This window comes from Strongylocentrotus purpuratus, unplaced genomic scaffold (genome assembly GCF_000002235.5).
Source record: "Strongylocentrotus purpuratus isolate Spur 01 unplaced genomic scaffold, Spur_5.0 spur5_scaffold_16, whole genome shotgun sequence".
NCBI classification, from domain to species: Eukaryota; Metazoa; Echinodermata; class Echinoidea; order Camarodonta; family Strongylocentrotidae; genus Strongylocentrotus; species Strongylocentrotus purpuratus.
In genome coordinates, this window is record NW_022145601.1 from 6,699,363 (window position 1) to 6,726,164 (window position 26,802).

General features: G+C 35.7%; 2 protein-coding genes across 2 annotated transcripts in view; both read right to left on the reverse strand.

The window, feature by feature from the left end:
* The window catches only part of LOC100889211, a 40,869-nt gene extending 26,336 nt beyond the window's left edge, over window positions 1–14,533 (reverse strand). Inside the window, exons 1-9 of the mRNA XM_030986631.1 lie at window positions 13,175–14,533; window positions 10,538–10,702; window positions 9,548–9,664; window positions 7,368–7,532; window positions 6,511–6,675; window positions 5,664–5,780; window positions 2,230–2,394; window positions 1,372–1,536; window positions 615–779 (exon numbers count right to left, since the gene is read on the reverse strand). Of these exons, the coding sequence (XP_030842491.1) occupies window positions 615–779; window positions 1,372–1,536; window positions 2,230–2,394; window positions 5,664–5,780; window positions 6,511–6,675; window positions 7,368–7,532; window positions 9,548–9,664; window positions 10,538–10,702; window positions 13,175–13,240 (1,290 nt within the window). The 5' untranslated portion in view covers window positions 13,241–14,533. The remainder of the gene's footprint in view (window positions 1–614; window positions 780–1,371; window positions 1,537–2,229; window positions 2,395–5,663; window positions 5,781–6,510; window positions 6,676–7,367; window positions 7,533–9,547; window positions 9,665–10,537; window positions 10,703–13,174) is intronic.
* Window positions 14,534–15,351: 818 nt separating this feature from the next.
* On the reverse strand, window positions 15,352–25,725 carry LOC105439442 (NACHT, LRR and PYD domains-containing protein 5-like). Its single transcript, XM_030986635.1, has 5 exons — window positions 24,769–25,725; window positions 21,251–21,332; window positions 20,282–20,580; window positions 17,039–18,597; window positions 15,352–15,601 (listed from the first exon to the last, which is right to left on the reverse strand). Exons 2-5 carry the CDS (start codon window positions 21,313–21,315, stop codon window positions 15,374–15,376), a joined length of 2,151 nt encoding a protein of 716 aa, XP_030842495.1. The 5' UTR covers window positions 21,316–21,332; window positions 24,769–25,725; the 3' UTR covers window positions 15,352–15,373.
* Between the last annotated feature and the right edge of the window lie 1,077 nt (window positions 25,726–26,802).

Sequence of the window (26,802 nt, forward strand, 5' to 3'; positions counted from 1 at the left end):
TTCTTACTGTAATTAATGTAACGATATTAACCTCTACCTAGACTTTTAAAGGAAGGGAAAGGGAAGAGAGGGAGAGAGAGAGGGAGAGAGGGAGCGAGAGAAACCAGGATAGAGAGAGATAGAGAGAAAAAAAGCCAAGGGAAATTGGTCGGGTAAGAGCAAAAAAGACGAGATGAAGAAGGACAAACATACGTGATTAATTATAGATAGATATAACAGAGATAGCATGTCTGTTCAAGCAGAATAAAAGTGTTATATCCGTCTATTTACAATACACATGTAACATTAAGTTCCTGCGACAATTGGCATATTATAAGAAATTTATTTTTAGAAATGCGTCTTCCATTTTATAGGATAAGCACTTTTATACACATTTTTTATGAATCTATATTATTATAACACGAAAGTTCATTCTATTCATTTGATTTGTTTCCTTGTCAGAAAGGCAAAACAATTTATTATATTGATACAAAAGTGCTCGTGACAAATAAAATAATTGATTTTTTTTTTATAAAAAGTGTGAAAAAAAAGTTGACCCATATATGGAATTTGAAGAATGTAAAAATATTTTGGAAAAAAAAATTGTTTCCAGTACAAACCGTGTTTGGGTATACCTTTGATTGTGATGCCTCACAGGCCATCGTTGAGTAGAACTTATCACTCAGCTTCACACTGAACAGATTTAATGATCGAAGATTCGGCATGAAGCAGAGACCTCTCGCGTAATGAGAGGATGCAGTAGAACCCAGGTCTGCCGTCATGTGATTTAGCGTCTCAATCTGGTGATGTGACAGGACATGTTGAATATGGCGAACAGTAATGTCAAGTATAGACGACATTTTTTATTTAAATATGTTTCATTTGTCATTCATGTAACATCGTTAACCTATACTAAGACGTTTAAAGCAAAAAAAAGAGAAAAGGTCGAAAGAGAGAGAAAGGAGAGAGAGAGAGACAGAGGGCGACAGAGACAGAGATATAGAGAGGGAGAGACGGGCTAAATGCACAAGGGAAATGGGTGTGGTAAGAGCAAGGAAATACGAGATAAAGAAAGACAAACACATGAGATTAATTCTAGATAGTAAGAAAAGAGAAACCGTGTCTGTTCTAGCAAAATAAAAGTGTTGTCTATCTATTTACAATGCACATGTAAAATAAACTCCCTACGACTAGTGACAAAATGTACATAATTTCTAAATATAGAATGCGAAATACTATTTATAGAATACGTGCTTTTAAAACACGCTTTTACAAGAATCTATATCATTATGACACCAAATTTCATTGTATTCACGTGATTTATTCCTTTTGAGTTCGAAGAATGCAAAACTGACAACAAATCGTTTCCAATATAAATCGTGTTTGGTATACCTTTGATCTTGATGCCTCAGAGGCCATCGTCGAGTAGAACTCATCACTCAGCTTCACACTGTCGAGACGCAGTGATCGAAGATTTGGCATGGAGCAGAGACCTCTCGCGTAATGAGACGATGCAACAGAACCCAGATCTGCATTCTCGTGCGTTAGGTTCTTAATCTGGTGGTGTGACAGGACAGGTTGAATACAGTGAATAATATTATCAAGTATAGACGACATGTCTGATTTAAATATTCTAAGTATCATCAATGTAACATTATCAACCTCTATATAGACTTTCTTGCAAGATAAATATAAGGGAAAGATAGAGAGAGAGAGAAGAACTGGGACAGAGACAGATAAATAATGAGAGAGAAAGAGGGATAGAGAGAAAACCCCGAGGGAAATGGATGTGGAAAGAGCAAGGAAAGACGAGATTAAGAAAGAAAAACAAATGTGATTTATTCTAGATAGTTAGAAAAGGGAAACCGTGTCTGTTCTAGCAAAATAAAAGTGTTTTGTCTGTCAATTACAAATGTCCATGCAAAATTAACTTCATGCGACTTCTGATAAAATATACATAATTTCTAAATATAGAATGCGAAATACTATTCATAGAATATATGCTTTTATAACACGCATTTATAAGAATCTATATCATTATGAGACCAAAATTAATTGTATTCACGTGATATATTTCCTTGTTAGCATGGCAAAACTATTGGTAATATTGATATGAGAGTACTCGTAACTGATGAAAATAAATAATGTCTTTTTTAAAAGTTTTAACAAAAACAGTTACCCCATAAGTTGAGTTCGAAGAATGCAAAAGTGGCAACAAATCGTTTCCAATAGTTATCGTGTTTGGTATACCTTTGATCTTGATGCCTCAGAGGCCATCGTCAAGTAGAACTCATCACTCAGCGTAACACGGTTCAGATTCAGTGATCGTAGATTTGGCATGGAGCAGAGACCTTTCGCGAAATGAGAGGATGCAGCAGAACCCAGTTTTGCCGTCTCGTGCTCCAGCTCCTCAATCTGGTGATGTGACAGGACAGGATGAATAAGTTGAATAGTATTATCAAGTATAGATGACATATCTAATTTAAATATTCTCATTGTCATCAATGTAACATTATCAACCTAAGCCACCCTGACACTTTCACGAATTTTGGCTCTCGCATTGCCCCGCATTGAGGCGTGACAGTGCATGACATTTAGTTGCACGAAGACCGTGTATCGTTCGTGCAATGCGTAACAACATGATAAGCATTGTCCCGTCACGACATACTTACGTCCTACTTACGCCATACTTACGCCATACTTACTTTTGTGTTCTTCTATTCTGTGCTATAACAACTTGACTATATATCAGGCATGACTCGATTGCTTGGTGTCTGAATGCAACAGTGCTTTATTCTCGTCTCAACTCCTCATGTATATACAGCATCTCAATCTTGGTTACATAACATCATAATATACAGGGTGGTATAGACACAGCTGGATGTAGCTGGTGTTTATGTACGCATGGATTAAATGGGGAGTAAGGATCTAGACACTAAGCCGTGGGAAAGTGAACTTGGTAGCAAAATGAATTGGTCATCAAAATAGCAAACACAATACTTACGCCATAGTTACGTATTGTTCACGCCATTATTCACGCATTGTCACGAGATTTTTTTTTTCTCCATATGTTTCCCTCCACAGGGATTTTATTGAGTTTCATTTGCAACAAATTAATAAATATATATTCAAGATAATTAACATGTATAACATAAATAAAATTGGCTTCTCAAGATGAACTGTTGATTCAACAGAAAACTAACAAATGTTTAATAATTCATTTTTGGCACTCATGGAAAGAAGAAAATAGAGATAAATATCATTTTATGTAAACAAATTCCTGAATTGAAACCATTTTCTTGTGAATTAATTATTTCTACAATTCGAATCTGCAATATACTTTTTGTTTTTGAAATAATTTATAATCGAAACTTTAATATTATCAAACTCGGGCAGTTGTTTCTTTATTTTGCAAGTATACACCATCTGTCGCACCACAATCAACATACAATTCAATGAATAATTATTTGAACCTCTTAACCAAATAGTTAATCTTGTAATGAAAATGGTAATTTATTTCCGGTTCCAGTATTATATCCAATGCTCCAACCTATCCCAAATATGTTTTAGATGCGTACAATCACTGTATAACTGTTTCAATCTGTTCTTTAAAAAATGTACATTATTTTCTTGGGACTAAATTCATTAGTAGATCGTTCGTATATAATATACGTTGCAAAACCTTAAACCGAAACCATCGTAAGCCCACATCAAGGGTACAATTCAATCCAATGGGACAATTATGTTTCTCAACTCTTTTCATTCAGGTTGAAAATACATTTCCATTTAAGAAAACGTTTACATACTCCTTTCCTTCTCTTTAATAAAGTTGCATAGATATGTGAACATCGGCTTTAATACGTTTCAAAACAAATGCCATTGTATCTGGGTGAAAGGGGTTGTGGCACCTTGTGAAAAATAGTACAATTGTTAAACCATTCTCTATTTGCATCGTGTAAACCAAGATAATAAATAAATTATTTGAATATTACACTTTTCTTGGAAATGTTCCAGAGAAAGAAAAAAAATATCACCATTTGTCTCTAAAATATCATTAACAAAACGAACTCCCTTTTTACACAATTTTAAACTATATATTGGGATATTGCCTATTTTAATGTTATCATTATTCCATAAGGGTTGGAATAAAATGTTTTCACCATGCATGGACAAGAGCGTTTTATAAGCCATGAACATTTCTTTCCAAAAAGGTTCTTTGTTTTACCTGCCAGTTCCCGAAAATAATTGTTTCCCATATACAATTTTAAATCTTGCAGTTCAGGCAAGAGAGATTGCAAAAGACAGAGGATATTGCTATCTATTGAGCCAATTACCAATGTCTTAATCCAGGAAATTTTTAACGATTGGCCCGAGAGGCTTTCAGCGGTCACTTTTTCTTGTCATTTTTCCTTTATTTTCTAGGCCGTCGCATGCGCATGCGTAGACCTTGCGCAAATAATATGAAAACTGTGCAGGAAGTATGCGCAGCCGATGCGGGAAGTATGCGCAGTCGATGCGCTGCCGATGCGCAAATTATGAGCAATTTATTCGTAAATCCGTCGTGAACTGGTCGTAAATATGCGTGCTACTCGGGCATTGGCACGCACCGGTCAGTACCGACAAGGGTAGGATACGTATATAATACGCATAGTTCGCGAAGTGTTCACGAAAGTCGTCCACCAAATTTGTCGTGCCAAAATTTTGAACATTTTGAAATTCTGCCACGAATTCAAGCCTTTTCCCGCATGTTCCGCAAACGCTTTCCGTTGTGGCAAGAACGAAACAATGCGCGAACCATGCGTGAACCGAAATCGTGCAAGTGTCAGGGTGCTTTACTTTTTTTTTGCAAGAGAAAGAGAAGGGAGAGAACGAGAGAAAGAGAGAGAGAGAGACTGGGACAGAGACAGAGAAATGATGAGAGGCAGAGAGAGAAAACCCAAAGGAAATGGAAAGGGTGTGGGAAGAACAAGGAAAGAAGAAATAAAGAAAGACAAACAAATGTGATTAATTCTAGATAGTTGGAAAAGAGAGACCGTATCTGTTCTAGCAAAATAAAAGTGTTATGTCTGTCTATTTACAATGCACATGTAAAATTAACTTTCTGCGACTACTGACAAAATTTACATAATTTATAGATACAGAATGCGAAATAATATTAGTAGATTATGTGCTTTTAAAACACGCTTTTATATGAATCTACATCATTATGATACCAACGTTCATTGTATTCACGTGATTTATTTCCTCGCCAGCATGACCAAACTATTTATTTAATTGATAGTGTGAGTGCTCATAACTGATGAAAATAAATTATCTCTCAAAACTTGTGAAAAAATAGTTACCCATAACTATAGTTTAAAGAACACAAAAATGGCATTAAATAATTTCCAATAGATATCATGTATTGTATTGTATTTATTAAACATCATTGATGTACATCAATATTCTGTTTATAGACATAGTTATAATCACTTTACAATGTAATGCAACAATCGATATATAAAACATAATATAAAACATTTACAACACCTTTCTAAATAAACAATAAGTCATGCAATACGAAATATGTAAATGAGAACTAAAACAAAAGCATAAGATTGTACACGACTACTTTGTTATAACATATAGTATCTAAAAATTACCCCTCATTGCAATTATGTTTTTGGTGAACATGTTTGGTATACCTTTGATCTTAATGCCTCAAAGGCTATCGTTGAGTGGAACTCATCACTCAGCGTCACATAGGGCATATGCAGTGAAGCAGAACTCATATCCGTGTTCCAGTGCTGTAGCCTCTTAATCTGGTGATGTGACAGGACAGGATGGATGAAGAAGGTGAATAGAATTACCAAGTATAGACGACATGTCTAATTTAATTATTCTCATTGTCATCCATGTAACATTATCAACCTCTACATAGACTTTTATTTTTTGCAAGAGAAAGAGAAGGGAGAGAAAGAGCGAGAGAGCGAGAGACTGGGACAGAGACAGAGACATTATGAAAGGCAGAGAGAGATAGAGAGAAGAACCTGAGGGGAATGGGTGTGGTATATATAAGAGCAAGAAAAGACAAGATAAAGAAAGACAATTAGTTGTCTGGGGGTAGTTGTCCGGGGAGTTGGTTGTTCTTGGGGGTAGTTGTCTGGGAGTAGATTTCCGGGGGTAGTTTTCCTGGTGTAGTTTTCTGGGGGATAGTTGTCCGGGGGTAGTTGTCCTAGAGGGTGGTTGCCCCATGGGATTGTTGTCCTAGAGGGCGGTTATCCTAGGGGTGGTTATCCGGGGTGTGGTTGTCCAGGGGGTAGATGTCCTTGACCCCATTATGACACCAAAGTTCATTTGTATTCACGTGATTTATTTCCTTGTCAGCATGGCCAAACTATTTGTAATATTGATATGAGAGTACTCGTAACTGATGAAAATAAATGATGTCTTCTTAAAAGGTTTTAACAAAAACAGTTACCCCATAAGTTAAGTTTGAAGAATACCAAACTGGCAACAAATCGCTTCCAATAGAAATCGTGTTTGGTATACCTTTGATCTTGATGCCTCAGAGGCCATCGTTGAGTAGAACTCATCACTCAGCTTCATACAGTCGAGATTCAGTGATCGAAGATTTGGCATAGAGCAGAGAGCTCTCGCGTAATGAGAGGATGCAGCAGAACCCAGTTTTGCCGTATCGTGCGTTACCTGCCCAATCTGGTGGTGTGACAGGACAGGATGAATAAGGTGAATAGTATCACCAAGTATAGACGACATGTCTTATTTAAATATTCTCATTGTCATCAATGTAACATTATCAACCTCTACATAGACTTTTTTCAAGAGAAAGAGAAGGGAGAGAAAGAGCCTGGGACAGAGACAGAAAAATAATGAGAGGCAGAGAGAGATAGAGAGAAAAACACGAAGGAAATGGGTGTGGTAAGAGCAAGGAAAGAAGAGATAAAGAAAAACAATCAAATGTGATTAATTCTAGATAGTTAGAAAAGATAGCCCGTGGTCTGTTCAAGCAGAATTAAAGTGTTATGTCTGTCTATTTGCAATGCACATGTAGACTTAACTTCCTGAAACTACTGAAAAAATTACATAATTTCTAAATATAGAATGCGAAATACTATTTATAAAATACGTGCTTTTAAAACACGCTATTATATGAATCTATATTATTATTATGAAACCAAAGTTCAATGTATTCACGTGATTTATTGTCTTGTCAGCATGGCCAAACTTTTTGTAAAAAGACTAATATTGATATGAGAGTACTCGTAACTTATGAAAATAAATGATGTCTTTTAAAAAAGTGTTTAACAAAACAGTTACCCCATGAAATGAGTACGAAGAATGCAAAACTGGCAAGAAATCTTTTTCAATAGAAATCGGGTTTGGTATACCTTTGAACTTGATGCCTCAGAGGCCATCGTCGAGTAGAACTCATCACTCAGCTTCACATTGTACAGATACAGTGATCGAAGATTTGGCATGGAGCAGAGACCTCTCGCGTAATGAGAGGATGCAGCAGAACCCAGTTTTACCGTATCGTGCTTTAGCTCCTCAATCTGGTGGTGTGACAGGACAGGATGAATAAGGTGAATAGTATTATATAGTAAATGACCTATATCGATACTAATGCGCGATTGGTCAAAATGCTGTCACATGACCATCGCTACAAGGATGAGAAGCGTTATATTCAGAGGTATGACGTAAACTGCGTCATTATATCCAGAGGTATGACGTAATTTACGTAATACCTCAAGCTCACTCGACAAGTTCAATGCACTTCACACGTACACCGCCGCTTCGCACACAAATATACACGCATTGCATTATATTGCAGCGCGAAATATGAAATTGCAACAAAATTATTTTCGTCAAAATAGCAGCTTAAACGAGCCGTGAGGAAGAATTTGACGAAAAATTGATGAAAAATACTAAGAAAGTCACCAATGTAGCTGAGAATGTGCTGCAAGCTTCCAGTGAATACAGGATTTACAACAATTTCAGAAACATGTATAGCAACTGAACTGAGTTAGTGAGTAAGTTTACTTTTCAGCCTTTCATCATTTAATGCGGAGGTTCTAGATCGAATGGTGAATTGTACAGTGAGCGTTCCATGATAACACTGTGATATGGATTGCAGAGACATTTTAAAAAGGTGAGTGCTTTCGGTTTTGACATTTTGTTAATGTCCTACAGCACCATCCACTTCTGCTAGCATTCATCCCGATATTATTAGTAATACTAGAGGCTAGTCCATGCAGGACCAGGACCAGAACCAAGTACTGCAGCTCTCGTGCCGGTAAAATTGCACACACAGAAGAGACTGCATCTTGTTTTGTATCTAATAAAGGTCATCATAATATAACATATATTGACTCTTTCCTTCGGGAACACTGTAACATTTCATTTCCCTTGGGAAGTTATATTATATCTCGGAATACTATAGTTTTCCTTAGCGCTATGCGCTTCGGAAAAATATAATGTCCCTCGAGCATCTCAAATGTTATATTGACCCTCTAGGTAATCAATATCTGTATAATATTTGTATACAAGTATAGACGACATGTCTAATTTAAATATTCTCATTGTCATCAATGACACATTACCAACCTCTTCGTAGAATTGTTTTGTAAAAGAAAGAGAAGGGAGAAAGAGAAAGAGAGAGAAAGAGAAAAGAGAGAGATAGAGAGAACAACCTGAGGGAAATGGGTGTGGTTATGCCTCAGTCACACCTTCGCGTATTTGACTTGCGTAATGCTGTGTATTTATGGCAAGCCTTTTAACATTTATTCCTATTTCTTGATATCAAGAAATGATTTTCTGTTGTAAAGCAATGGTAATACTCGATATCAAGAAATAAGAATAAATGTTAAAACGGCTTGCCATAAATATGCAGCAATACGCAAGCTAAATACGCAAAGGTGTGACTTAGGCATTAAGAGCAAGGAAAGACTAGATAAAGAAAGACGAACAAAAGTTTTACAATCATATTTATTAACAAATGTTTTTAAAAATTCTTGCCAAAGAATGGAACAAAGCTCGACTAGCACTTGTGCTCTATTCTAGCTCCCATAAACAACTTTACAGTAATACACATATTTACGTATATATCTTTTGTACATTTAATAGTATGCAGAGCTATGTCTAAATATCGTTTTTAAACCATTACTGTTCAATCAGCATTACTTTTATTTTATCTATACATGTATCAGTATTTATTCTTTGCATTGTATGATTGTTCATATGTACTGTCATTGTTGTGATATGTTGTTGTTAATAAATTCAAATTCAAAATAATTTCTAAATATAGAATGCGAAATACTGTTTATAGTATACATGCTTTTAAAACACGCTTTTATATGAATCTATATCATTTTGACTCCAACGTTCATTGTATTCACGTGGGTTTTTTCCTCGTCAGCACGACCAAACTATTTATCATATTGATATGAGAGTGCTCATTACTGATGAAAATAAAGGATTTCTTAAAAAATTGTGACAAACAGTTAATTTCAGTTTAAAGAACGCAAAAATGGCATTAAAACGTTTCCAGGAGTAATCGTGTTCGGTATACCTTGTATCTTAATGCCTCAGAGGCCATCGTTATGTCGAACTCATCACTTAGCGTCACAGTGGGGCAATAATATGCAGCAGAACTCAGACCTGGGTTCATGTGCGTTATGTCCTCAATCTGGTGATGTGACAGGACATGTCTAAATTAAATATTCTCATTATCATCAATGTAACATTATCAACCTCTACATAGAGTTTTTTGCAAGAGAAAGAGTGAGAAAAGGAAAGAGAGACTGGGACAGAGACAGAGAAATATTGAGAGGCAGAAAGAGATAGAGAAAAAAGCCGAGGGAAATGGGTGTGGAAATGCCTCAGTCACACCTTTGCGTATTTGACTTGCGTAATGCTGTGTATTTATGGCAAGCCTTTTAACATTTATTCCTATTTCTTGATATCAAGAAATGAATTCTTAATATCAAGAAATGATTTTCTGTTGTAAAGCAATGGTAATATTTGATATCAAGAATTCCATTTCTTGATATCTAGAATTCATTTCTTGATATCAAGAAATATTAATAAATGTTGAAACGGCTTGCCATAAATACGCAGCAATACGCAAGCCAAATACGCAAAGGTGTGACTTAGGCATAAGAGCAAGGAAAGACGAGATACAGAAAGTGTCTGTTCTAGCAAAATTAAAGTGTGTATATTTACAATGCGCATGTTAAATTAACTTCCTGCAGCTACTGACAAAATGTACATACTTTCTAAATATAGAATGCGAAATACTGTTTATAGTATACGTGCTTTTAAAACACGCTTTTACAAGAATCTATATCATTATGACACCAAATTCCATGGTATTCACGTGATTTATTCCTTGTTAGCATGGCCAAACTATTTGTAATATTGATATGAGAGTACTCGTAACTGATGAATATGAATGATTTCTTTTTAAAAAGTGTTAACAAAAACAGTTCCCCATAAACAGAGCATGAAGAATGCAAAACTGGTAACAAATCATTTCCATTAGAAATTGTGTTTGGTATACCTTTGATCTTGATGCCTCAGAGGCCATCGTCGAGTAGAACTCGTCACTCAGGTTTATACGGTTGAGACACAGTGATCGAAGATTTGGCATAGAGCAGAGAGCTCTCGCGTAATGAGATGATGCAGCAGAACCCAGTTTTGCCATTTCTTGCGTAAGCTCCTCAATCTGGTGGTGTGACAGGACAGGATGAATAAGTTGAATAGTATTATCAAGTAGAGACGACATATCTACTTTAAATATTCTCATTGTCATCAATTTAACATTTTCAACCTCTACATAGATTTTTTTTTTGCAAGAGAAAGAGAAGGGAGAGAGAGAGAGAGAGAAAAAAAACCCCGAGGAAAATGGGTGTGGTAAGATCAAGGAAAGACCAGATATATAAAGAAAGACAAACAAAATAATGTGATTATTTCTTGATGGTTAGAAAAGAGAGACCGTGTCTGTGAATGTCTGTCTATTTACAATGCACCAGTGCAGTTAATCCTTTTTTAAATGGAGGGGGGCAAAGGGGAGCCCAATCCCTGAGAAAATTTAGCGGTGAATCAGTTAGCCGGTTAATAAGCGGGGGGGCCCTCGTATGGTAAATTAACGTTACCATCTTTTTTGCCATAATTAAGTAGAAAAGGCCCGTTGACACATGGTTTGGTCTTGCACAGAGCAATACTTGAGCTTCATGATAAAGGAGGTCGAAAACATGGTGGGACATTTGATATTGTGCTACCCCACCACCCTCCCCCCCCCCCCCCATAATTGATGGAAATAAAGATCTCTTAAAAAAGTGTGAAAAACGGTTACCCCATAAGTTCGGTTTAAAGAACGCAAAACTGGCAACAAATCATTTCCAATAGTGCAGGGTGCAGGGTTTGATGACATGCATCTTATTAAGAAAGTCATTCATTCAATTGCTGTTCCCTTGGTTCATATTGTTAATTTATCTATGTGTACGGGCTCTGTCCCAAACAAAATGAAAATTGGTAGAATAGTTACAGTGTATAAAAGAGGTGATAGACATTTATTTTCTAACTATAGACCCATTACCTTATTACCCTGCTTCTCAAAGATCTTAGAGAAAATCATGTATAGCCGTATAGCTAATCATATAAATAAGAATACTTTATTAACTAATGCCCAATATGGTTTCAGATCAAATCATTCTTGTGAGCTTGCACTGATGGAACTACATGATGTACTATTAAATAATATTCATAATAATTTTCATTCACTTGGTATTTTCCTTGATCTATCAAAGGCATTCGATCTGATTGACCATAATATTCTTTTGTATAAGTTACCGTATTTTTGGAATTCGTGGTGTAGCCTTAGACTGGTTTAATAGTTATTTACAGAATAGGTCCTAATATACAAGGTATAATAATTTTGATTCATCTCTTTCGAAGGTTGAATGCGGAATTCTGCAGGGATCCATACTCGGTCCCTCGTTATTTTTGCTGTACATTAATGATTTGTGTAATGCTACTTCATTGTTTCATTTTGTTTTATTTGCTGATGATACCAATATCATTTCCTCACATAAAGACTTTAATACGCTCCTACATAAGAATAACGAAGATTTAGGCAAAATAGTTGACTGGTTTGATTCCAATAAGTTAGTAATTAATCATGACAAAACATGTATTCTGTATTTCTCTAAACTAATATTAAGTTTCCTCCTCATACAATCAAAGTGAAAATTAATGATATATACTTGAATGTTTCTAACTTCCTGAAATTTCTTGGAGTTTTATTGGACAATCAACTTACTTTTCAAAACCATCGTATGTACATACTAAAAAAGATCTCTAAAAATATCGGAATTATCTGTAAATTGCGTTCTATTCTACCCAAAAAACATTTATTCATGCTATATAATTCACTTATACTTCCTTTTATCCATTATTGTAACATTACCTGGGCCAACGTTGCGAAATGCAAATTAGAACCATTTCATAAACTGCAGAAAAAAGCCTTACGCATTTGTACAAAGTCACCTTATTTTGCGCCATCTCGCCCCCTCTTTTTTTAATTAAAACACTTAATATTTATCATATATATGAATTAAACATAAAATGGCCCCAGCCAATATAATTAATTTGTTTAACTTTAATAATGATTTTCATCAGTATTACACACGTTCAGCTTCCCAATTTCACCTTCCATTAACTTCTATTAACCAATGTATAATTCTTTTAAACATGTAGGACCGAAGATTTTTAATAATTTAAATACAATCATTCGTCCATGTTCAACAGCCTCCTCCTTCAAAGTCTTACTTAAAAGTCACTTTATTCATAAATATACTTCTTGATTTCCATATATCTTTTTCACAAGTTTACCTCATATATGTACACTGTACATGTAATCTCTCTTTCTCCTTCCCTTCTCTTGGGTGAGTGTGTGTGTGTGTGTGTGTTGGATGTGACTGCTTGTGATTATTATTAATGTTTTACTTATAATTTGTTAATTTTGTCAAAGGGGCACCAGTCCACAAGATCCTGATCTTTTTTGGTTACCCCTAACGATATGTTAATTTTACACATGTATATGCTTATGTCAATATGTTTTATTGCATTGTACTATTTTCTTTTATATCGTTGAATAAAGATGAATTGAATTGAATAGAAATCGTGTTTGGTATACCATTGATCTTAATGCCTCAGAGGCCATCGTTGAGTGGAACTCATCACTCAGCGTCACAGTGGGCATATCCAGTTCAGCAGAACTCAGACCTGGGTTCACGTGCCCAAGGTTCTCAATCTGGTGATGTGACAGAACAGGTTGAATAAATTGAATAGTTTTATCAAGTATAGATGACGTGTCTTTTTTTTAAATATTCTTACGGTAATTAATATAACATTATCAACATCTACTTAGGCTTTTAAATCAAGGGAACAGAGAGAGAGAAAAGGGGGAGGCAGATACAGAGACAGAGAAAGAAAGACAGAAAAAAATCCTAAAATAAATGAGTGTGGTAAGAGCAAAGAAAGATGAGATGAAGAAAGACAAACAATTGTGATTAATTCTAGATAGTTAGAAAAAGAGACCGCGCCTGTTCGAGCAGAATAAAAGTGTTATATCCGTCTATTTACAATGCATATGTAGAATTAATTTCCTGCGACTACTGTCAAAATTTAAATATTTTCTAAAAGTATTATGCGAAATACTAATTTTTTGTTTAAAGTAAATATAGATATCTAATTTGATCCTATTCAAGTGCCGGGGTGGGGTAGGACGGCGGGCGATACTGTTTACCTTCTTTCTCTCCCTTGTTAATTCGACAGTTACAGTTATATGATTTCTATATTATATTACTTTTTGAACGTGTTCAATATTGTAATAACACTAGTACAGCTGTAAATGATGGATAATTATGTTCAATCATGATCATAATTAAAGACCGACTTTCCAGTCTATACGTCACTGAGCGTGTTTATGTGTATCAACTTGAACTTGCGGCAGGATAATTGTAAAAGTGTAGGGGTGCACTGGCGGCAAGGAAAGGCGTCAAGTGAATAATTCTTCCCATCCCGAGTGGAAAATGTCCTGCGTCCTATAATAGTGTGTGAAGTGTAAATATATCATCTTCTATCCCTGTGTGAAAAATGTCCTGCGTCCTATAATAGTGTGTGAAGTGTAAAATATATCATCTTCTATCCCTGTGTGAAAAATCCCCAATAAAGATTAACCTAATAAACAAATCAGATAAAGAAGAAGAACAAGAAGAAAAAGATAAAAGTTAAAACTGATTTCTTCCTATATTGGAGGGTGGCAAAGACTTTGACTGGGGTTAGATTTTCCTTGATGTCCCAAGCGCCGCCACATACAGACAAAGAGAAAATTGACAAAGGAAGATACATATCAATGATAAGTAAAAAGGAAGAGAATGTGGGTGGAACGGAAGGAAGAGGAGAGCTAGACCCTTTTTACAAGCTTTTCATGATGCTTAGACGTCTCACCTTTGTGAAAAGAAGTGACCGAAATTATGAATGAAAATAAGCAAGTTTTGTTCATGAATGTAACATTTTGTTTTTAAAGGGCAAGTCCACTCCAAAAATAACTTACTTTCAATAGAACCAGACAAATCAGACAAACCAATCAAAAAAAGTTTGAGCAAAATCAGATAACTAATAAGAAAGTTATGAATTTTTAATAACATAAAAAACTTTGAAAATCACTACACAAATTGGCAACTCACTTATGAGTCTGTGACGTCATGTCCTCACTAGCCACTATTTTTTTTCTCTTTATATTGATAATAAAAATTTCCTTATTTTCCCCCTAAGAATCTTATTTCTTCACACCAGCATCCAAGTTAGATTGATAGTAATACGTTTTTGTGTGGATGCACTCATTTTTTCCAGTTAAATCATGAAAAATGTGAATTTTGATAAACTATTTATATAAAATTCAATAATTATGAATAAACAATATTCAGAAAATAGTATCAGTTCTTCAAATTTCATAACAAAAATTGTGAAATGTCATGCAAGCAATATGATACAAATCATATATAACCTGGGCAAAGGTATGGGGAAATCAAGATTTGGGGGATTAATGGGATTAAACTATATAAAGCAATTGACAAATAGTGAGGACATGACGTCACAAACTGAACACCAAATTAGCAATTTGTGAAGTGATTTCCATTGTTTTTTAGTTTTACATAAATTTTCAAAAATACATAACCTTCTTAATAGTTATCCGATTATGCTCGAACTTTTTTTTTAATTGATTTGTCTGATTTCTCTGCTTCTGTTAAAGGCAAGGTATATTTGAAGTGGATTTGTACTTTGAGCAACACATAGCATGCATCGATTAAGAAATAATGATAATTATGATTTAGAATTCATCAACATTAATATAATAATCAGAAACCATGGACTGTGGAGCTGCAGCAGACATTCCTGTGTAGAATTTGTCATCCAGACGCTCGGTTTTAATGTGCAACCCTCGTAAGTTCTGCAATGTGAAGAGACCTACTGCTGCAGCTACATCAGACGATGGTGCGTTAGCTTCGAAGGACTCACTAACACCCAATGTGTCACGAATCGAGGAACGTCTTCTTACCTACACAACAAATTAATTTTGGCATTCGATAAATAAATATTATTTTCAATAATTATAATCAAACATACCATGCTAATCAGGGGCGGATCCAGGGGGTGCGTCGGGGCGCAGGCCCCTTTTCCTTCCGAAAAAATAGCAGGAAAAAAGCTAGGAAATATGCACATAAAATGTTTAGTTTACACATTCAGAAATGCATCAGAATGTATTATAGAGCATCTTAAGACGCATAATCCCGCCAGTGTAGTTATCGCTGCTCTAGTCATCGCCATCTTGGTTCCGAAGATCGACTTCTAATTTGCATACAGCTGTCAATCAAAGTTCGAGGAGAGGGGGGGGGGACCGCACGCAGGGGACTAACGTGAATGTAGTACAGCCTGCCTTCGCCAAGCCAGCTGATCCCTGCCGATCGTGACGTCACGAAAGTGGGCGGAAACAGCAGCCGAATTTTTAGAGCCGAACTGCGATTGGTATTACTTCGGCACATGTATGCGATAATCTGCATTGTTCGTGCATTCAGAACATGCCATCTGCGTAAGAGCCGTATTCTGTTGGTGACCATAGGCAGCTAGCACCGTCCGCCAGTGCGTACGTATTTTGAACGCCCTCTGGAAAACGGGGAACGTGCGTCTTTAAGGTCCAAATTTATCAGGGGCCCTTTTTCCCCGGATCCCACGCCGTAAGGGCTCTGCGCTCGCATTTTTGTACATTTCATGCACCCCCCCCCCCTTGGAAAATCCTGGATCCGCCCCTGCTAATGGTTTAATTCATGCAAACAATTCTTATAGCATGCATTCGTTTGTAAAAGGAAAACAAAACATCAAGTTATTTTTGTTGATGTCTTCACCAATAGGCTAGATTCCGACAGCATGTTTTATGTAAATAGAATAGATACAAATACACATTCTTATCATAACAAATTATGGATGGTGAAATGTACAGGACAAATCAAATTTAGAATTATCGTTTGTTCTAATTATCTGTAATAAGTATACCTGAAAAGTGGATAGCTATTGAGGTACTTATGGAAGGCAAATTGAAAATAGAATGACCTATATTTTCTATAGTTCGTCTGGTTGGCTAAGATTTTTCTATTTGTTTAATCCTGAAAGAGCCATACATTGTTATTCTCTTCCTTTCCTAAGTCCTTTAAAGTTATATATGAGGAAGAGGCAAACGGTGACATAATTCTTGTTCTCCTGTGAGACTGATTACACATTGGAATACAGCCCACTATAGTACCTATATAATGACAACATGGCAGTTCTAAACGATTATGGGTCAGAAGGCTTGACAAAATATAACAGAATAATGTGTAGTTGTCCTTTTGTTTGTAGCCAAATTTGCAAATATAATTACTGAAAGCTGAACGGATGACAGTATTCCCTCACTATAATAACATTTATGATGAATTATAATTTTGATATTCACGAAACTTACTACTTCCTTTCCTATTGGTTCCAGTGTGAAGAGAAATGCGGCGTTTGAAAGACTAGGTGGTAACGTAAGATGTGTCTCCGTCTTCAACAGGTTCCTGACGGGTTCGATGGCTTCTGAATCATGACATTCAAATGCACAATCAATGATGAACTCCATGTTATGAACTTTCTCGCATAGGGCTTCCAGGACCGACTTTCCTACTTCACCTCCATGAGCTACAGTGAAGTACAAGACATATCTGAATTCCTTGTAGTCATTTAAGAGCTTGTGTGTCAAGATTCTGTTGAATTCCGAACGGTTGTGGTTATACAACGATGCGAGGTATAGGCTTGCGGTGTGTTCCTGCAGTAGCTTGTGAGGGAAACAGAACTCTTGAATGAATTGCTTTCCCTCTATTTGTCTGATTTCCTTTGAGGCCAACCTCTTTTTCCCCATCAGAATCCCAACCTGACATGCTACTGCCATCACCGCATCAACATCATCAACCTCATCGCAGGCTTCCATTTCCTCTTTGGTGAAGATGAGCTGATTTTTCAGCAACCCCTCGAAGGCCACACGACCAACCTTTGTAATGGCTTCAACAGCCTTCTCCATATGACATTGATACCCTCCCTCACTGTCAGTGTATCTTGAAGAATATTGTTCCCTAAGAGCGAAATCAATCTCTTTCATTAGTTGGGATATTGTTTGTAGCTTCTCAGTTGTTTTGCGCTTAGATTCTACAGTCCACATGTTACACAGCATACAGCAAAAGATTGGGAATGGTGCCATAAACTCAGAAACTACGCTGTTAGTGTTTATGAAGTGGATGAGACTGGATGCAGAAGCTTTGTCATTTTTGAAAAACTGTTTGATGTATTCATTTGTGTTTTCTTTTGTAAAACCCTCAACCAGTATGTAGGAGTACTTTTCATGGATTTTAGGAATGCTCTTGATTTGATCAGCTCCAAAAGGACGTGAACTAATGAGAACAGATGTGTCAATGAATCTCTCCCTTCTTGCGATCGAGACGATAGCAAGTTTACGGTTTGGACATTTTATGTCCATTTTAGCCTCGTCCAGTCCGTCCAGTAAGACCAGAACCTTCCTTTGATTCTCCGTGATGTATTTATCAATCCATTCCCCTGTGATCTCTGTGTCAATTGGGAAATGATTCATAACAATATCACCAAAGAAGGGGCTATCTTCTATGTCTCGAAATGATTCGTGAAAGAGAAGAGTGATATCTTGGAGACATTTACCCATCGCCCAATCGAGAGCTATTTTTGCAAATAATGTCGATTTGCCCACACCAGCTTCTCCAAGAAAGGCTAACCGTGTTATGAATCCTTTATCAGTCTTTTTTTTAATAAAACTGAACAGATCCTCATATCGAATTTCTTTTTTCTGATCTCCTTTACACCCTAACATTAAAATGAGACTGACGAAGATATGATGCAGCCATGTGCGTGATTTGGGGTCCATAGGAGATACTTTGACCTGGCTAAATTCTTCGATATATCTAGCCTGTAACTTCTCTCTTAATCGTTGTACTTCGTCGGTCATCTCACCATGTTCACCTGAAAAGGAGAGAGGATCAGAACAAGTCAGATATTAACAACCTCTCACCGAAGTACGGGAGGGGGCGTCGGGCTACATCTAGACAAATTTGTTCACACCTCCCTCAAAAAAGTACAAAAACGGAGATATAAGAAAGGGCCTTCCGACTACCCTAATTTTCGTAATGAGTGTATTGATTCCATCCAATTCATAAACGGTCAATCCATTTCCGCAACATTGTAGTTATATAGCCCTTTAATCCAGATCACGTGTTTCTTATTTGTACCCAATAAAGTTCACTATATTGGCCTATATAGGTTCGTGAAGTTTTATCGAAAACCGAGGCAAGAAAAGCGACAATCAGTGGACAATTATGGGGCATCTGACAACCCTTCCTGACGTTAATCTTTGTAATTGATGTGTGTTTTGAAGTGTCCAGTCATACTACATTCTAATGACAAAGTTTGAGTCAGAGTTAATGTGTGAGCAAAGACAAACCGAACGGAACCGCTAGACCAAGTCACAACTTCCTATTAAAATCCTTTTAAAAGCTTAATTCTGCTTCATCTGTCTTTATGCGTCAATTCTTCATTGATTAAAGTGATCCAATATATCTAAGCTTACAAAGAACCTCGTTTCAATCCACTGGATAACCTTAAATCATTTTTAAAAGCCAACTAATTCCTTGTTTCATGATATTTAAGATCATTCTTCTCACTTTTCCATTGCATCACTTCAAATGAGTAAGGAGCATATTGGTCTTTTTCTCGAAAAGCGCATGAAAACTCAGAGGTTTACTAATCTCAAAGATTTAGTGAAGGCAAGAAAACACACATGTTCATAACTACCGCAGGTACTGACAGCAGACTTTCATGAAAAAATAGGATCCCTTGAGTAAGCTTTGTCCATTTTTAATGACCCAATGATAAGGCTTGTGTTAAACACGGGATGGGAGAGAAGCCAAGAGTGTGGCATCATAACAAAGAGAATATCATAAATTTGTGATTGTAAACAAATGCACAAAACCAATGGGACTAAGTCAGCTATTGATTTCGAACTGAAATAACAAGGGTTTTGGCCCTCTTCCATTTCTTCAGCCAAAATCTGGTACAATAGCATTTGTATAATAAGTTTTGAAAAGCTGCTGCTCAGTCATTCGTGACAGCAAAATTATGAAAAAGGTTTCATTAGACATAACATTAGTTATAAACTCCTTAAAATGCAACCACGTTCGATTTGAAGAAGAAAAAAAACAAGGTTGAATACACCCCCGAAAAATCATGATAATGAATAAACAGGGGGGGGTATTATAAAAAATACTTCATCACCCCTTAATAGGGCATTGGTTTACATTTCTTTAATATCACACGCTTCAACATACTTTCAGATCAACTTCAAATTAGTTAAGAAGCCATAGTATAAACTATTAATCGCGGAGCAATTATCAGTGGAGTACGTATCGTATTTCCAATGTAGATAGTATCTAACAATTTTCAGACAATTTAAACTTCAACTTGGATATGCACCCATTTTTCCAATTAGGATTACTTCTTACCGAAAATTATTCAAAATATTGTTACTCGGAGTGAAACATGCCCAATTTTGGTTCGCCAAACAATGAGGTAAATTTTGGTTTCAACTTTACCAAATATTCCAACCGTAACAATGCGGATCTTAAAAGTTTCTAAACAAAATTGAATTCACCTTTCCTTCGCAGACAGGTCTCCTCTATTTCTTTTAAGCCCGCCGCCTGGAGAGCAGCTCTAAGAATAGGAAGTTGCTCGGATGGTGTGACGTTCGCAGCCCAATTCTGAAGCAGTATCACATTACCATCACTGGTCTTTTTACCTCCAGCCCAATTCGTCTCCAATGCCCGGTTTATATCAGCAATCTGGACTCCCAGCTCAAGACCGAGTCTCCTTATATCACCATCATCTGATACGGCTTTTGCTACTGTGATGATGACGTCATCGAATCCATGTGTTTGCCTCGACGTTTGACCACTAGAATATATATATATATTTTTTTTTTTTAATTAAAAAGCATTTTATAATTGAATTTATACTACACATGTTATCGAGCCTTCTAATCATTCAACATCACGAATTTCGTATCACTGAGTGAATAATCAAACAAAATATTCTGGTCAATTTTAAATTTCTATCCTGCTTGATCTTTCAAGTCACCGGTATGCGAATCCATTATTTAACAAAGGAGTTATTAAAATTACTCCTTGATTTAACATATAGTAACAATAGATTTATCAAAAATGTTACTTATTCGTTTTCATAATACACCAGTATGTGAACTAGCAGTATTCATATATTTAATGATTACGTGTTCTTGTATATCAAGACTTCAAATATACTGGTCATGTTTTTTAGTGTACTGATAAAGAGATTTGTTGTATCCTGATAGTTCGATGTTTATCATTTCTTTTCCTCTGAGATGAATAACGAATAACGTCATATTTTCATTTCCACGAACGCACCTCCATGTTTTACAACAGACGTCGAACATCGTTTATATTTACTACCAATAGTTCATTCGTATGACATTTTAAAGAATAATAACCTGAACTACTCTCAAAAGTGATTATTGGCATTCTGTGACCAGTGTAAATTTAACTATTATACATGATTCACAGTGGACTTCTGCTTAACATATATGTACCTTGTACTTGGTGTGTTATCACTAGGGGGTTCAGTCACCTCTTCGGTTTTCAGCCTCTCTGCCATTGTGAATGGTGTCCAGGCTGTGGAGAAATGTCAACATATAAATAAAGATATGTATATGATAAATGATCACAAACATTGGGTCCACCGTATGGTGGTTCAAGGATTGCCTTGGGCATAAGTCCTAAAAATTGACCGGTTCACTGACATATTTAAATGTTATAAATGTGTCTTTCATGGGAACCTATAGTCGTGATATATCACATCAACTGAATAAACACACCGACAGCCAAACATACAAGCAAGAACCTGAAGAAGGCCTCATAAGCCGAAAGCTCGTAATAAACTTGTAAAGTACAGCTACGTCTCACGTTCCTAGACCTTTTTCTTCACGCCTACATAATTATTCTGGAACACCCGTTGTCATGTCAGAGTTGAGAATTCTCGCACTTTTATATATATATATATATATATATACATACATATATATTTATATATATATATATATAAGTATATATATATATATACATTCATAATATAACCAATAGAATCAACAACAAGAATAGAGCTGATTATACAGGACAAGGTGGTAAAGATTTTTTTTAATTTTTGTAATAGCAACAAAATGTTTTTCCACCTATTATCAAATGATACAAATTTGTAATTTTTAACATAAATGTACTGTTCAAGAGAACGATAATACCTAAATATGCATTAAAAAGAATTTAGTGATAGTACGCTATTTTTGCATTTGTTAGAAAATATTTAGTATTTGGCAAATAAAATAATAAAATTAAATTGAACTCCAACGTTTCCATAAAATCCAAATAAGAAATTAATTTTATGCAAAGTAACTTTATCCTCTAAAAATGAAATATCGGACATCCGCAATAAACCTAATAATGATTGGGAAATCCCAAAATAAATGTTCTATAGATTTCACGGAGTTATAACAGAATGAACATAAGTCTGACTTCGAAATATTTAATAATTTAAGATATTTATTAACACCAACTATACGATGTATTATCTTAAACTGAAAATAACGGATCCGTGTAGATAAACATGACCGAACAGGAACTAAGAAAATTTTAGCCCAGTCTATGTTTGGGATATTTAACAGAGAATTCCATTTATCTATTGATTTAGGGGGAATAAAAACCTGTTGAACACTTAAATTATGAATATACCGACATATGCTCGTTACCTTCATTATATTTATAATCGTTCCCTCTTGAGCTGTTAGGTCTGCCTCTGAACATTTAGAGATATTATTTTTCCAATTATGGGGAATAGCCGTTTTCGCAGAATAACATTTTACAAAATTGTATTCAAACTTACATTTGTTTCTAAATTGAAATAAAGTAAAAATATTACCATTTTCGTCAAGAAGATCCAATAATTCAATTATTCCTACTTTATAAATAATACTTTTTTGTTTACACGAATCATAGTGTTGTTCCATATATTTTTGTCGTCTGATATGGGAAGGACTGATTTCCGTATCGAGTGTTAAAGAGGCCCATGACTGGGCAACTTCCCAGATACAAATGTTTTTAATCGAATCAATATACTCGAATCGTTTATATCAATATTACTATACCAGAAAAGATTTCCTTTAAATGGAACCAAATAAACTTCATAAAAACATTCCCATTGGCCAACATTACTTTCGTCAAGCAAACGTTTAACCCAGGCGATCTTTAAGCCTGAAATAATTGAGGGTAAATGTAACATTCTCAGACCTCCGTCTACGTAGTCTCCAACTATTGTTTTACGGTTTATTTTGTCTGTTTTTCCATTCCAAATAAATGTAAAAAGTAAAGACTCGATCTCTTTTAAAAAGGCATCTTGCACCGAAAATTGTACACCCAGAAAAGTAGTAATACCCGTGTTGAACGTCAACCCAGACGAAGCAATGTCCGGCGGGTGAGCTTTATAATAACCAAAATTAAGAGATTTTATTTATTTTTGTTTATTGCTAGGCTAGTGAGGCAATTAAATCCTTCTAGAATATCTTAAACTCTTAACAGATCGTTACGGCCTTCCAGATATGATACCGTATCATCAGCATAAGCATTCATTTTAATTAATGTGCTGTTTACTTTAATTCCTTTAATCAAGGTGTCTTTTCTAATCTTGAGACTTAATATTTCACTACCTAAGATGAAAAGGAGGGGACTTAACGGACAGCCTTGTCATACCCCGCATGTTACTTTAAAATATTCAGAGGCAAAACCATTGTATATAACACTTGAGCTCAAATCATTATATAAAACTGTAATCCAATTGATCAAGTCGATGCCAAAATTGAAAAATCGTAATGTTTTAAGTATGAATGACCACTCTATCTTATCGAATGATTTTTCGAAATCTGCAAAAAACAACAATCCAGGCTGATTAGTTTTATTTGTGAATTCCAGCGTACCCAAAGCAGTCCGAACATTTTCTCCAATAAATCTACCAGATAAAAAAAAACAGTTTGTTCGTTGCTTATTATGGTCGGCAAAACCTTTTTCAGTCTTAAAGAGGTGCATTTAGCAATAAGTTTGTAATCTGCATTCAGAATTGATATAGGTCTCAATTACTCAAATATATAGGGTCCTTGCCTTTTGTGGGATAAGATGAATTATCCCCCTTCTTTGCTCGAGTGACATTAAACCATGCTTAAACCAAAAATCAAAGCTGCTAAGCATGAAGATGCCGATATCTTTAAAAAAGAATTTGTAGAATTCTGCCGGAAAACCATCAGCACCCGGACTCTTGTTGTTATTCATAGTTTTGAGTGCATCAATACAATCTTGTAAAATTGTAAGACCTTCACATTTTTTCTGCAAATCATCTGAGAGTTTGGAACATTCTATATCATTCAACAAGAAATCATTGATATCCAGAGAAGGCGGATGACACGATGAGTAAATTTATCAAAGTATTTTTTGGCCGTGAACAGGATATCTCTACTTGACGTCACAGTTTTTCCATCGTCATCAATTAATTTTGTAATTGTTTTTTGCCTCTGGTTTCTCTTTTCTAAATTTAATGAAATCCTTGTATTTTTCACCGTATTAAACCCATGAAGCACGAGATCTGATAATACTCAACTCTAACTCTTATATACACGGTTTGATTTCATTTGAGAGAGTGACAGATTGCGTTATACAATGGCGAGCCTCCAATTTAGCTATTTTCTCAATCAACATAGTCTCCGCCCTTCTAGATTCTCTTGACTTTCATATCGAATAGGTAATTGTAATTTATCGTAATTCAAATTTCAGAAAATCCCGAAAGAGGTTAAGATCTAAGTTTTCTATATGTTTTTTCTGTACCTTTACTATATACTGACGAATCAGTTCTACATAAGTCTCATCTTTTTATGATATTTACTAAGGATTAGGGTTACTGCAATATATGCTTGGATTGTATGTAACTTTATTTCGATGAGCTTACATATAGTTGCTATTTATTGGATCAACAGAATTTAGATGTAACGAGTCAAAATTGAAATATTGTACTCACTGTTTGCCTAGATCCTGCTAAATGCGAAATGAATCGTGGAATAAGGCGTCGAGTCCTCTTCTCAGAATTATTTATCCAATTATAGCGGAGCTAAAAGGATTCACACATAATCTTACACAGTTCAAATTAAAGTAATTGGCAACAAGTGACATGAGAGGTCTCTCCTAGGACGTGTTATAAAGGCGTTTACAGTGTCTCTTTCGCAAGATAAGAGCAGCGTTTGTCTCTGTGTCATGAATCCGGTTTGACAGATGCCAAAACATACGGTGTGACAGGGAAAATGATCTAGAAATCAGTCTTATGCAAATTACTGTTGCACAAATGTGCTCCGTTCCATCAGATGTTCATGAAAATGTGACTGATTACCCGCATCAAAAAGTTTATATAGGCTGCGTGAGTCCGTATTTCACAGTCTTGTGACATTGAGGAGGTACCTGGTGCATGTCAGTCGAGTCACGTGGTCCAAAAACGAAACCAGAGGAAAATTCACATAACAAGAGCTGAACAAACAATGTAATTCATATCTCTCGCTAAGTGAGTCGGTCCTGATTGGCATTGCTATGCAAATCAAATCACGTCATATAGCGGTTTGGGCATTCTGCCTAGAAAGTGGAAACCTTGGTCTCTCCTCAGGCAGAAAACATATTTTTTGTCTTTTGTTAGGAGGGGGACTCCAATATACATCAACAGTCATCGCCTTTGAGGACTTTTTCCATAATTCAGTAATTCAAATCTGGTATACTAGCGAATCTAGATGGTTCCAAATCCCATTTGCAAGCCAAAAAATGAAAAGGTTAAATTCCACTGGTTTGAAAGTGAATACTAGTTTAGAACTTCCATCAATAACGACCGTTAGTTGTCGAATCGACTTTGGGGATTGCAATCCTTTTAGTAAATAGTCTGATTTTCAGACCCTTGTACCGAATGGTCGTACTATGTGAGCTGCGCAAAGTTTCGATCAGTTTAATTTTGTACATATTGATGTAGACAAATGTTCATGTACCCTTTACAGCTCGTTATTATGTTACCAAAGAAAAAAAGAAGTCAGTCAGTCACGCAATAGTGTCTGACAGTGAAGTCTAGAAAATAAACGGGTTTCCTTGCATAATTTGAATACTAGGACACTGTTAACGTTTAAATTTCACAGATAAGACATACGTGACATATTCATAAATCCTGCAAACTTCTACAGAATTTGATGTTGGCTGCAAATGCGACATGGTACATTTACAATAGAATTTGATTCCATTAGGTAATATTTGCCGTTGTTGTTTTGAATATATATCTCGTCTATCCGTCTTCTGACGTCTCCTGTATTATATTATCATGTAGCTGGGAATATACTCTACACATTTTTATCTACTAGATTACATTTTTTTATCAGACGACGGGATCGTGGTCGAAAATCCGATTTAAGGTGAACACGGCAAAATCTGCCATTTTGGTTCCTACTTGTACGTGCTATATTCCATTAAAATGCACTGGAAATGTATACAAAGATTTGAGTAATGATGGTTGGCCCAGAATTAAGAAATGGCTTCATTAATACAACTTTAAATCATAGGTATCATAATGCCCATGCACTCCCAAGGTAAAATTTTGCGCCACCCCTCCACCACCACAACCACCACCACCACCACCACCACTACCACTACCAGCGTTTGTCGAAACCTGCATCTGTTAGGACTAAGACTACCTACATGTTATTCATCCAAGTTTTCTCATGTAGATGAGCATATAATAGAATTGTATCGAATGGTGATGATAACCTCTGATTTCTGGTTTGGAATAGCCATTAGTGTACTTTAGTGAAAGTTAATGTGGTTAGAGAAACATAAGGATTGCCAAATGCACTTTTAACTTCTAGTTCCTGATACGTTATTCTACACAGTATAATGCCAAGATTAATATCTCTCGCATCCGTTATGAAAGGTATTAAATTTGTTGCGGTTATTGTGATAGATTGTTATTTTTAAAGAGGAACCCTAGTATGTTTTCAGCACGCACTTGGCCTGTCGGAACATGCTGTACATC

Coding starts and splice junctions, on each gene's coding strand:
- LOC105439442 (XM_030986635.1), bottom strand. CDS start 21,315: ATGGCAGAGAGGCTGAAAACCGAAGAGGTGACTGAACCCCCTAGTGAT. Junction 20,581..21,250: donor GATAACACACCAAGTACAAG/GTACATATATGT, acceptor TATATATTCTAG/TGGTCAAACGTCGAGGCAAA. Junction 15,602..17,038: donor AACCAATAGGAAAGGAAGTA/GTAAGTTTCGTG, acceptor TTTGTTGTGTAG/GTAAGAAGACGTTCCTCGAT.